The sequence below is a fragment of the Lipotes vexillifer genome, unplaced genomic scaffold (genome assembly GCF_000442215.2).
Source record: "Lipotes vexillifer unplaced genomic scaffold, Lipotes_vexillifer_v1.1 scaffold481, whole genome shotgun sequence".
NCBI classification, from domain to species: Eukaryota; Metazoa; Chordata; class Mammalia; order Artiodactyla; family Lipotidae; genus Lipotes; species Lipotes vexillifer.
In genome coordinates, this window is record NW_006789873.1 from 1,408,146 (window position 1) to 1,421,459 (window position 13,314).

General features: G+C 45.1%; 1 protein-coding gene across 3 annotated transcripts in view; it reads right to left on the reverse strand.

Annotated features, from left to right (window-relative positions):
• GPC3 (glypican 3) overlaps positions 1–10,053 on the reverse strand; it is a 452,076-nt gene extending 442,023 nt beyond the window's left edge. For all 3 annotated transcript variants that reach the window (XM_007462877.1, XM_007462876.1, XM_007462875.1), the window contains exon 1: positions 9,684–10,053. In XM_007462877.1, the coding sequence (XP_007462939.1) occupies positions 9,684–9,858 (175 nt within the window). In that variant the 5' untranslated portion in view covers positions 9,859–10,053. The remainder of the gene's footprint in view (positions 1–9,683) is intronic.
• Positions 10,054–13,314: the final 3,261 nt, after the last annotated feature.

Below are 13,314 nucleotides of genomic sequence, written 5' to 3' on the forward strand. Positions count from 1 at the left end.
CTCTTTCCCAGTGATCTCATCTATCCCCAGTTTTCAATTACCATCTACATGCTGACAATGTCCAAATATGCTATCTCCAGCCCTGACTGCTCTCTCTTCTATTATCCAACACACAACCTCAACTACCTACCAGACATTTCTGCCTCAATGGTCAAAGGACCCCTCAAACTCAACCTGTTCAAAATCAAACGCATTATTTCACCCCTCAAAAATATGTTCCTCCTGTGTTTCACTCATTTATTCAACAAATATTTACTGAGCACCTACTATCTGCTGTAGCCTCACCACCCTGCAAAACTAAAAGTTCTAGACTCTCCCTTCTGTCCTCATAACCAGTCACCAAGTCATGCCTACTCTACTTCCTCTATTCTCTCAACTTTATCTTTTATTCTCCTAGGTACTGCCCTGGCTTTTCACCTGCATTATTAAAACTCCCTGCCACCGCTCACTCCCCACTTATCCTCCACCCTAAACAGCGTTTCCTCTTCTTAAAATGTTTTCATGGCTCCTCATCAGCCTCGGATACAGTCCAACAAAACTCCTCAGCATCTCCTACCTACTTTTCTTTTTCATCTTTCCTCTACTTTCCCCACATCTGTACTCCAAACAATCCAAACTATTCCAATACAACAAATATGTCATTTTGTCTCTTAAATCTGTACCTTTGCACATACCATACAGGACAGCCCACTTAAGGCAACTAGGCACCCTCTTCCACAGCTCAGCAGCACCCAGATCCCCACAAGGCACCCAGCTCATCATTCTGCCTTGACATCCATTGGTTTTCCTTACTGGGTCCCTCCCTAAGCAATGGTTTATCTTATTCATCAGCTCAGTACCTGGCATAGAATCAGTGCTCAATAAATGTTGGTTGAAGTAAAGAATGAATGGAAAACTTTTAAATATTTATGCAGAGATAGCATATAAAGTTCATTATTAGTAGGTTCATTTTCTGACAACTTCCATCTGTTTTCCAAAACAGTTAAATGTGGTTCCCCAATAAAATCACTCCATGAAACCTAACTTGAAGTGCCTCTTGGGTCACAGTCTCATTTCTATGGAGCTCAACACGCAATCCAGCCAGTGCTAGAAGCAGCTCTCCAAAATGAGCCAAATTCACAGTATGGGTTAACCATCACAGCTTCAACAAGGATCGCACCTCTGTACTTAGGGAAATGACGGAACTTTATAAGTGAGCCGTAGCTCTATGATACCAGTGGCAATTAGCTCTGCAACAATTTGGGGCCAATCCAACTGAAAATGGTTTACTCAAGCTCTGAAAAGCTGTACCCCCCAGTTCTTCCCAGCGTAGGTTAGGCTTATTCTCTAGATTATTAAGGGGGTTACAGTTGTTGTAGGGATATTTTATATGTGTGTATGTACGAGTATACAAATATGTGTGTGTGTGTGGAACCAAGCAGATCTGTGGCACTCAGAACCTGCAGACACTTTGAGTGGTTGCATTGTTTGCACATAAAGATATATAAAAGCAAAGCTTTCATGACACAAATGTAGGGTATGATTGTGAAAGACCACCCACTGCTAAGAGTAGCAATTCACAACTTGCAAACAGTTTAAATAGCACATAATTACTAATTGTTGCTATCAAAATAATAGAAATATATATTCATACATATGTATAATCTATGAATGTATACGTAAAACATATGCAAATACCACACTTAGATAAAGCTGCAGCTAAAATCTCTCTCTACTTGTCACTTCCTCCTCAAACTTCAGCTTTGAAAGAGGGGCAACAAGGCTCCCAGGGCCACAGAGAATAGAGAAATATGCTTCAACTTCACCACCCCCCTTCCTCAGTCTCTGCTGCAGATCAGTTTAGAAAATGATGCATTCAGAGAATCAGTCATTCTCTAGGTATATGCCATCCTAGGACCTCATTTGACAGTGATCAAGTCCTCTAGAATATGTTTTTAGGTATTTATTCTTACAGTCATTCCAACCTTTAATAATAACTCTGTACAAGGCACTCTACTCGCCACTCTAGAGGATACCATGACAATCAAACATGGCTCCTACATTCAATGGGCATAGGGTCTGTCAGAGGCTATGAATAAACTATGGGCTTCAAAAAACATGGATACTAAGTAAGAAGTACAAATAAGGTATTTCTGGGAACTGAATGCAATTAGGGCATATCTCTGCATTATCTCTGCACACATGATAATTTCCACGTTCAAATGTTTTCCAATCCTTTCAGTCTGTTATGTGCCAGTTAACTTTCTGATATATACCAGAATGAGGGCTCTTAACCTACTCCCTGTATCCATCACCCTAACTCTTCCTCTCTTCACCATGTTTCCCTCAGCTTCAATCATCCAGACCAAAATTTGACAAAGAGCAATGGAGAATCCCACGATGCCATAATACATACTGGAAGTATGTATTATGCAGAGTGTGGGAGAGAGGGAAGAGAACCATAATTAAGAAGGAAACTATGCAAATAGAATTCTAACATTATTTTTAAATGATCATCATTTCTTTCTCTTTTCCCCTCTTTCCCACTTGGGCCTGTATCTGAAAGAACTCCCGATGGGTCATCGCTAGCCAATTTTGAAAGTACGCCCTAATGCATACAGAAATTAAGAGGACTCTCATGAGGCCCTTTAGACTACTCCAATAAAATTCCCATGGCTGAAACCCACTTTGGATTATGTCCTTTTACATGTACATTTATGAAGTTTGATGTTATAGGTAAGAAACACCAAACACTGAGGGAAAACTTGTATACATTTAGTGTATGCTTCTGTAACTGACACCAGTTGCATTATTTTCACACTAAATACCACAGCTCTGTAAAGTGAAAATAAATATATGCATTTATGTATACGTAAATATATTTATTTTTAAACTACTTAAAATAGCCTTGTAAACAAGCACAAGCTACTTACCTCTTGTAAGACTTGGCTAGTCTACTTTTTCCAGGGAGTTATAGTACAGCCAAATGAATTAAGTCAATGTCCTTTATCACTTACCCATAGACAACAAATGGATTTTTGACCTGAAAAAGTAGTTACTTTTTTAGAAACCTTAGTATATTGGTAAAAAGGAATCAACTACTTAAATATTGGTTCTACGGAAATTTTATGGTTACATTTATAATTCCATTCATTCATTTAGCCTACAAATATTTATGGGGTACCTATTATTTGTACTATGCACTATGCTAGACACTGACGATACAAAGATACATAAAATACAGCCCCTATAACCTTGAGGAGATCACAGTCTAGTAGGGGAGATACAGATAATTACAAACACATACCTTAAAGACACCATAATAAGGATTTCTGATTTTCCAGTAATAAACTTATATTCAAAAGGCAGAGTCAAAAGGCCAGTTAAAATTCTACTCTAAAATTTTGCTGAATTTATAAGAAATAAATGCATGCTTCATTGTGGAAATTTTGAAAAATACAGAATACTCTCAAAATCATCACTTCTGAGAAATGTACATCTTTCAGGTGAATGGTTGGAATACAGTGTGTGGAAATTTCGTTTATAATGGCTTTAACTTCTCTGTTCCTTTTTACTGCCACTTTCACTTGTATTTTCTCTCTCTTCCTATCAATTATTTATCAATATAAGCCTATTAAGTATACTTCAAAGAGCTTAGTAGATTTACTAATCTAGCATATAAATACAATTTCAGCTACTAGGCATAATTAACTGTTCAGAACACTAGCAAAGCATTTGGGTCCTAACATTGACTCCTTTTTCCTCACGAGAAAAAATACAAACTCTCAAATAAGGCTTTATGTAGCTACACACATAGAGAGGCAAAAGTGAAAGTGCCTTCCTTGTTAATCCATGCGGATTCATTTTTGTTTAAAAATGGCAAACAAGTATTCCTAATAATTAGCACTTGGATAATTAATATTTAATTGGCCTAATTCGAAGAAGAGAACTAATACTTTACTTTGTATATTCAACAAGGTATTCAAGTGAGACTACTATAAGGTCCCAGTGAGCGTTTTCCCCTCACACACAGCATTTCAAAATGCACATTTTCTCTGCTGATATGCTCACCTTCGCGTTGCTCTGTGAATCGCAGTGTTCCTGTCATTACGTTTCAGAAGATAAATTCCCATTACTTTATGCTGTCTCTAAAGCCAGTCTGGGGCCCACGACTTGGACACTATTTTCTGATGCTCATTTCTTAATGGAGTGCTGGGGATCCTGTTTCAAGCCTGACAATTTGCTAAATATGGGCAGATGAGTGGGGGATTTTTCTGCCCACACTTTCCATTAGACCCTAGATTGCCAAAAACATCAAACCTGCTTAGAAGCTCAGCTAGGGCTGAAGAGAGGCTGGCTCCTGGTATGGTCTCGAATTGAGCCTGTGCACAAATTCTGATCCCAGGTTACAGAAACCTGTGAGGTACATCAACAGGTCCATGCGTGTGTCACAGCTCAACTCCCAAATATGGTAATGTCAACATTAGTGAGAAAGGTCTAGCTGACATTAAATCAAAGAGAGTTTGATTTAAGAGATGTCTTACAATTTATGTGCTATAATTGTTGATCTTTAATGATACTAGGGCAGTCATAACAATGTTGCTAATTTCAATTTGTTCTCTGGGTACTCAACATTCATAAACCCTGCCTGATGGTAAGAGTAGCCAGCTAACTGAGGTAAGCCTGAACCAGTCTCCAGTCAAAATATATGCAGCTTGAAAAGTTTGTCCACATACCCCAATAATGTCTCATAAAAATTTGGACTTAGACTTTTAAAATAAGTAAGATGACATATAGCTTAAGAAAGTATTTGAGAGTTTCATAGGAGAATACATAACGATCTAGAAATTCTATTATCAATTATTTACTAAATGCTCTACGGTACTCTTAGCATTGTGCTCAACACTGCATCAAATACAGTGCTTTCCCTTTAAGGAGCTTATAATCTAAAACATACAAATAACCATATGCAGAAAAAAAGCGAGAGATCAGAGTAAAAGGAAGCATTCACAAAAATGTACAAATTCAGCATGCCAGAACTTTTCAGTTGAGCAATATGATCCCCAGTGAAATTCTTTCCAAATGATGTATCGTGTGCACAAGTTATAAGTGATTATCTTCAATTTTCTTAGAAATGAGTAATAAGATACCTCTTAAGAACCATGCTTTTGTATATGCATCAAACACACAGTTGGCGTGGTCCTATTGATAGCTGCCATTTAAGGAGAACATATTTTCTGTCTTGTCTCACATCAGACAAATCCAGACCTCTTTCCTCCCAGGTTGGTAATAAGCAGCCTTTTTCTAGGCTACAGTGAACAGCAAACATTGCAACTCTAAAGATGGAAGCGGCAGAATGCTCAAAAATATTGCATCAAAATATTGGATACAACCTACCAGCCCATAGGAAAAAAAAAAAAAACACATTGCAAAACTGACACCATCTGTGTCATCTAGCATCCATCAAAATCCTCTTATGCTTGTATTCCCTAATGCTTACAAACAGAATTTGTTCCAAGAATTAAGAAAACTTTTTAAGATGGCGGCCCTATTAAGCGACCTCTCCCTATCTCCCACTTCATCTCGTCAGTTCTTTTCCCTTGCCCAGGCTGGCTATTGTGACCATTTCAGCCAATTTCCTGGAGGTATTTTCTAGCCCTTTTCACCCTATTTAATCCCACAAGTTTCCTGAGAAGCCTGTTTACTTGTATGCTCCCCCACTAGACTGTGAGCGCCTTGACAAAAGGGACTATGTCTTACTCCCCTCGGCACCCCCAAAACCTAACACAGAGCCTGCCAAGCAGCAGGCAGTCTGAGACTCCTTTCAGGCCAAGGCGCTCCAACCAACCATCAGCCGTCTCCTCAATCAGATCGATGCTTCCCTCTGAGAACATCCCGTTACCAATCACCAGGATTAGCGTAATAAATATATTCAGACCACATTTGAGAGAGTTCTCTAAACTATTCCAAGTTAGCACATGGTGATACAACTTCTTCAAAGTTTGAACAAATCACCTGCTCACTCAACTGTCCAGTGCGATCTCAGAGGAGAGAAACCCCTCCCACACCTCACTCTTCTCTCCCGACTTTAGGACCACTAACGGCTTCCAATTAATTGGGGAACCACAGCTGGCAACCCGGAGGACGTTACTAGTTCTCATACTCTGAAGCAACAACAACGAATACCAAACTCTCTTTTCGAGAACGTTGATTTTTATTTTTATGTTGTTTCATCTATTTGAGAAACTCCAAGTCAGTTTTGGCTTTTCAAGGCTGCCTTTTACCCATTTGGGCATTTGGCCTCCTGGAGTGGTTCTTGCACTTTCCAAGGCCCTCTAAGGCAAGATTCCTCAGTCTTTGGGGAGTTGCAACACTACCACGGTTTGTTTGATTTTCTCATTCCCATCCGTCCCCTTCACCACCACCCCTACAAAAGTGGTGTATGGCATTCATAAAGTGAATTACACTTGATTTTTGTTTAGAGGAGTTTTTTTTCAGACTTCTGTAACATTCCCTTGAGACAACTGGAAACATCATTGTCTGATTACTAGCTCACTTTCCTTGCCTAAAATTGTATCCATTCTTGATTGCGCCTGTGGGTAGGTTAAGCAAAACAAAATAAACATCTAGACTTATGAGCTCATTGGCTTTTTTCTGAATTTTTCTAAATTAAATAAGGGCAAAAGAGCTGCACTGAAAGTCAGTTATATGGATTTTTCTGCCAAATGCTAACTCTGTGTGCCTGGTTTCCATCTGTGGTGCTTTCCAAGTTACAAATCCTTAGGAAAAAAAAAAGAGTGGGGTACGAAAAGATCTATGGATTTGGGGGACATGCTATTTAGAATTGCTATCCTGTGCCTTTGAACCCTAAAAGAAATGGGAACATGAGATCGTAAGGCTTTAGATCAGCTTTGTGGAAGTCTACTGTAGTCCTTCAGCACCAGTGATTTATTTTTTAGGCCTGCTGATTTCAAATGCCATTTAGTCTCATCCATATTAGCATAAGAAATGCACCTTATCCACTCTAACCCAATTCTGCTAATGGCCTAAGTTAACAGTCAATCCCATGCTCCCCCTAAGTGAGACAAGACATTCTTGAGGATTTCTCCTTACTGTGACCAAATCTCATTTTATCTGGGACAAAGAAAGCTTTAATGCAGTTAATATAGTGGAGCGGGAGAACTGAACACGGCTTAAAATAGAGATGGGAAAGAAAAGTCAAGCGGTCATCGTGATGGTTCATAACTATCAAATAATTTGCAGCTCTCTTTCAATTTCCAACCACTGAACGACAGCAGCAAATCCCACATTTATTCACTTTGAAATTGTGCACTTGCCATTGTATTTAGTCGGCCATTATCGTCTCTTCTCTGAAATACTGATGAGCTCTTTCCACACACGGACATTAGGATTTTTACCATGCTTTCCATATCTACAGTGACCATATTTGTCCAGCTAAAATTCAGGACACGTGGTTTCATGCCAGGACAGAGTACTGGAAATCTGCACCGTCCCAGAAAATCCAGGCTATATGGTAGCTGTGTGGATATCGCCATATTTGAAATTTGGCTTTGCTTCAGGGTGAGTCAGAACAGTGCCTGCCACGTAGAAGGTGCTCAACAGGGCATATGTTTGTTCAACAGAAGTGGAGTAGGGAATGTTGGGTTTATACGGTAAAGACCCTTGGAAAGGGATTTTTCCTATAGCGTTTGGGAAATACTTGAGGAAAATGAAAAATCTCCGTTACGAGTCCCTGCTCTCTGTATGTAACATGGCCATCCTTAGGCCAGGAGTAAGGGAGCTTGGAAGGAGGGAGCCCAGGCCAAATCTCATACACACAGTGTGTGGGCCCTCCCAATACTTTTATACAGATGCTGCAAAGAGGCAGGCAGCCAGAGAGCTGGGGGAGGGCAAGGGAGGGTGAGCTCCTGCTTGAGCCTGTGTAGAGGGGGGTTGCTAAATGAGTATCTCTGCATTCCCTCTGGTCTTTTTCCTCTTTTAAGCACAATCTTTACCCCCTGGCTTCAAACCCGCCCAGTGTGGCCCCCGCTCCAACCCTGGATCCATTCATCTTGTGGGGGGCTCATCCTGTGAGGACCAATTTTTACATTACCAACAAAAGCATGTTCTCTGGCCTTACCAAGCTAACTACCAGGGCACTTCGAGGGGAGAGAGATTCGCCTGCTGTTGCAGCTCTGTGGAGCTGATTCATAGGTTGCCCCTTACGGCTCCTGCACACGCCCACGTGGTACGTTATTAACAGAGGGAGAGGTAGCTCTACCCTTCCTTAGAGCGAAATCCTGCAAAGCAATATTTAACATATGCGCAAATGCATTTCAGTCACCAAGAAGGGTGAGCAATTACCTTTGCAACTAAACAGCAGGCTCGCTCGGCTCTTTTCATCCACCTAAAGAAAAGGCTGAGGGCGCGCTGGCTGCCTAGGTAACCTCCCGCTAGTGAACGCTCGCCGGCAGCGCCCACAGGGCGCGCATCGCATTCACAACTTGGCCCAACCATCAGGCCCGCCTCCCCGACTTGTTGAGAGCCACGAGCCAAGTTTTGGCGAGGGCTGCTCCCCGATCCCTCGGAAACGCGGGACGCGCGCCTCGCTGGATGCCTGGGTGGCGAAGAGATACCGGAGGCCACAAACGTCTTACGGTTTGTGAATACAACCAGCCGTTTCTTAGAGCGCACCTCTGATACATAAACCTGTTAGAAGCCGACTCTTCTTGCCTGCATTGCCAGTGTAGCAACTTGTCCTAATTGGATTCTAAGGCAGGCTTTTAGGACTCCAACCGTGGGACAGTCAATCACACAAGGCCATTAATATTCATCTGTTGACACCGGCAGCGCTCAGGGAAGGCTAAAATATGCCCTTACAACACGACCTGATTGTGCAGAACAAAAGGCAAGCGTTCAGAAACTTTCCTCCACCTAAAATCATCTCCCCTTCAGGGTCCAGCCTGTGAAGAAGGCAGATGAGTTTGAGAAGGGGAGGAGTTAAATCATCTTTGGCCTCCTGCTCCCCGCCAGCGGCCCGGTTTTGGAAACGATTTCGCCAGCCTAGAGAAGAGACGCTGTTTCGAAGGAAAAGGCTCAGTCCTCCTCATTTGAGGGACCCCCCCCCCTACCTACTCAAAAGTTTCCCTCCGTGTGTCTTTACCTGCCACTGCGGATTCGGAGATCTGTCCTCAACTTTGCCTGCACTTGGGCCCGCGAGCCTCGGGAACCCAGGCTGCGGAAAGGAGGGCGTGAGGGCAGGTTGGGGAAAGAATGGCCGGAGCCGCGGTCCAGCTGAGGCTGAAATTCTGGCACGTACGTGCGAGCGAGGGTGGCAAATTCCAGAGGCACCAGCTAGGATGTGGGGCGCCAGTTCGCCGAGGCGGGGAGAACCAGCTCCAGCCTTCCTGCCCTCCCCCCAAAAATGGGCGCTCGCCAGAAAGGCCATGCTCGCGGTTCCTCCCAGTCGCACCTTCGCTGACAGCCCAGCGAGCTTGGGAGATGCGGACACGGCCCACATATTACCCTTCTTCCCTTTCTCGGGAGACCTGGCCGGGCGGCCCGGGCACGGCGACCACTCCCAGGTGCCCGGCCGCTAGGCTCACGATCGCGGCCCCGCGGGGCTAGCGCGCTCGGGTTACCTCCACCATGCGCCCCTTGGCTCACCACCGGGCGCGGGGCACGTGCGAGGGACGACTCCTCACCTGGCACCGGGGTTTCAGGCACCCACTTGAGTCCGGGCTGCAGTCTCTGGAAGAAGGAGCGGACCTGGTGACAGGTGGCGTCCGGCGGCGGCGGCGGGGGCTGTGCCTGTCCCGGGCAGTCCAAGCTGAGCAGCATCGCCACCACCAAGCACGCGGTGCGCACGGGCCCTGCCATCCTGCTTCGCCGGGAGCGAGGAGAGAGCGGGAGAGTGGCAGCGGGGGCGAGAGCGGTCCCAGGACTCAGCAAGCCTGGCAGTGGCCCTAAGGAGCGGGAGACGTGCCGCTACCCAGCCGCTGCAAAAGTTTCCTCGCAGCTACCTGGGCGCTGGGCGAGGGCGGGAACGGCTCGGCGGCTCGGGGCGGGGCGGGGTTGACCGGGTTGGGGCGGGGCGAGGAGGGACCGGGTGGGGCGGGGCGAGGCGAACTGCGCGGCCGGGGGCCGGCGGCGGCCGCGCGGCGAGGCTGCGGGCGCGGGGCTGTGAGGACTGCTGGGGCACCGCGGCGCGGACACCGGGCAGGAGCGGCGCGAGAGGAGGACGCGGAGCGCGTGCGGTGGCTCCTGGCCCCGCAGCCCAGCTGCCGGCTCGCCGCCGCTCTACACGGAGAGCTCTGGCATAACTACTGCAGAGGGGCTGCAGACTCGGGCGCGCTGATTGGCTTCCCAGCAGCCGTCCCCTCTGACTGGCTCTGGGAGAAGTTCCCCAGCCTCACTCCTCCTTCCCGCCGCTCATTGGCCTACAGCCGAGAGGGCTTTTCCCTTTAGGATTTTTGCAACCTCTCCATCCTTCCTTGGGGGTGCGTGGGGGTCCCTGGCTTAGGTATCCCTCCTCCCAGCCCGGTCCAGCTCGTCTCTGGCCACAAGAGCCTCGCAAGAGGTCTTCCTCCTCCGCACAAAATCCACCTCCTCTTCCTGTTCTCTGAGGAGCTTCCCTCGAACCGTTTTCTCAACGCAGCTCTGGCCGGGTTCGGAAACCCACCCCACAAATAGTCCCATTCAGGGGCAGCTGGGGACCGCTGGCAGAGAGGGGCAGGAGGTTCACAGCCTGCCTCATCTTTGAATACTGTACCTAAAAAGTCTTGACAGCCCGTGGGGCTTACTAGATTTAATTTAATAGAAGCACGCAAAGTCAGAGAAGTCACCTGATCCCAGGATGAAATCTGTCTCCTGTAAGGCAGCCCCTGGTGACCTTTCATGAAGCAAAGCATAACTGGTGACGACAAGATAACCTGGGGCTTAAAGTCAGCCTAACTCATTAGAAAATTGTTTCACACAGCAAATTCATTGAGCCAAAGCTAGCCTGCTTGAGAGGTCTCCAAGACCCAAATCCCTACCTCTCCTGTTTAAATGTCATCATTTGAAACCCAGTTCTTTGAAAATCAGATACCCCTCCGAGGAGGAATGTATTTGGCCGTTACCCATATGCTCCTAAGTAGGGATCTTAAACTCCCTGGTTCTTTCTGGTGATCCCCACACACACACACCTAAGCACAATGTCTGGCACATAGCAGGAACTCGATAAGTGTTTGTATAATGAAATGATTTAACACCTCAGTGTGAATTAGTTTATCATCTGATCGTGTTGTCTCTGATCTAGGTAAAAGCAGGTTTAGGTAAGGAAAGAAAAAGGAGAGCCTCCACCCCAGGAATTCTCCAATGAGTGCCAGCCAGGCCAGGGGCGGAGGGGAGAGGTCGTGTGCCAGAAATTGTGGACTGAGAAGAGAGGCAAAGGACAGACAGGTGGCCGAGGAGCTCATTCATTCATTCAGTAACAAATATTTGAATTGCTGCTACGTGCCAGACACTGTGAGATACAAACAGACGGTGGGATACAAAGATTAACCTGTGGTACCTGACCTCAAAGAGCTACAGGTCTTGTGGGAAAGACAACTAAACAGAAAAATGTTAACACAGCATGTGGTAAGTGCTAACATAGAGGCAAATGCAGAGTTCTAAGAGGGTGAGAAGGCAAGCCACAGAAACCTTCCCAGAGGGGGTGATGCCCTAAACTCAGGCTTGAAAGACCAGTAGGAGTTGAGGTGAGAAAAGAAGATGGGGGGAAGGGGGCCAAAGGAAAAGGAGCAGGATGAACAAAGATTCTGACAGGAGAGAGCCTGGCGTGGCCCAGTGGGATGGTGGGAGGTGCAAGTAATGGTTTCAGGCTGGGGAGTTAGAAGAGCTACAGCAGCAGAGGTAAGCAGGGGTCAGAGTATGCAGAGTCCCCAAACCATGCAAAGGAGCCTGGGGAACCACTTAAGGAAACTCTAAGCAGACAGGTGACATGACCTTATTTGCCCTATGAAAAGATCTCTCCAGCAACATTGTGGAGAATGGCTTGGAGAAGGAAGCAAGTTAAGAGGCTGTGAAAATAATCCAGACAAGAAATGATAAACCCCTGTGTCAGAGGAGGCTTGGAAAGGGAAAAAACTACTGGAGATATTTAGGAGATAGAATTCAAAAGGCACCTAGTGGATCTGGGGGTTGGGAGAGAGAGATTCAAGGACGGAGGGCTCATTCATTCTTTTTTTTCGACAAACATTTGAGTGCAGCCTACGTATCTGGCATTCTTCTCCTACTTCATAATTTTGCCTGGGGCTAGGCCTGCGCCTGCATTGAACATTTGACAAATGACATATCCACTTTAAAAGAAACACCAATTAAGAGTCATAATTTGGCTGGTGAGTTTGATATGTTCCACCTGTGGAGCCCTGCGACCAAAGGGCAGATTGGAAGGCAAGCATTGATTGAATTTCATGACCTCGCAGAGGAAGACATGACCTCCCATAAATTCATGATCTTCCAGAGCTCATGCAACTAACTACAAAGGCAACAGTTGTTTTCAACTGCTGGGTACTGAGTACCTTGAAAAGAGGGGCTACGACTTCTTATTTTTAATATATACCTTTATATCTAATACACTTTGTATGAACCAGAGCAGTGCTTCCCGAAGTGAATCCCTGGTGGTATGTGGGCCAGTGAAGTTTTTGGTTTTTTTTTAAATAAATATTTGTTGTAATGTGGATCAGAAATTATGTATATACATAGTAGTGTATCCAACCCATGACTTCATTAGGACAAAGCTAGGTAGACAGTACTGTGATAAATTCACTTCAATAAAAATGTGAGCTGGCTTAAAAAAATATTAAACAGTACTGAGAATACGAGGATATAGCAAAACTTGTGTGGTGGTATGTGAAAGACAAGGATTTGGACTTAGGTCGTAAGCAAACTGACCCCGAGGTTTTGGCAAATATTTCTTTGGCCTTAAAGCTTCTGCACCGCCTCCAAGCAGCTACATGAGGGTTTTAAGCCAACCTAAGGTAGGAGTTAATATAACTTTCTAGGCTTAAGGAGTGGTTGCATTTTTTTAATAAGTGACTCTCAGAGACTTTCTAGCCTTCCAGCCCACAAGCTGCAACTCTAACAGTGGAATTTCAAGCACTGGAATAAGCACCGAAGAATAGGTTTTTGGTCGGGAAAGCCTGCAGGGGCACTATGGACAGCTGTCTATCGAGTGCGTGGAATTTTACTGACAAAATCCAGTTCCTTTACCAAAGCATCAAATCTGTTCCTTTATATGCTATATGCTGCTGAGATGGGTGACTATGAATTAAGATTGGGTTTTCTCTTTCC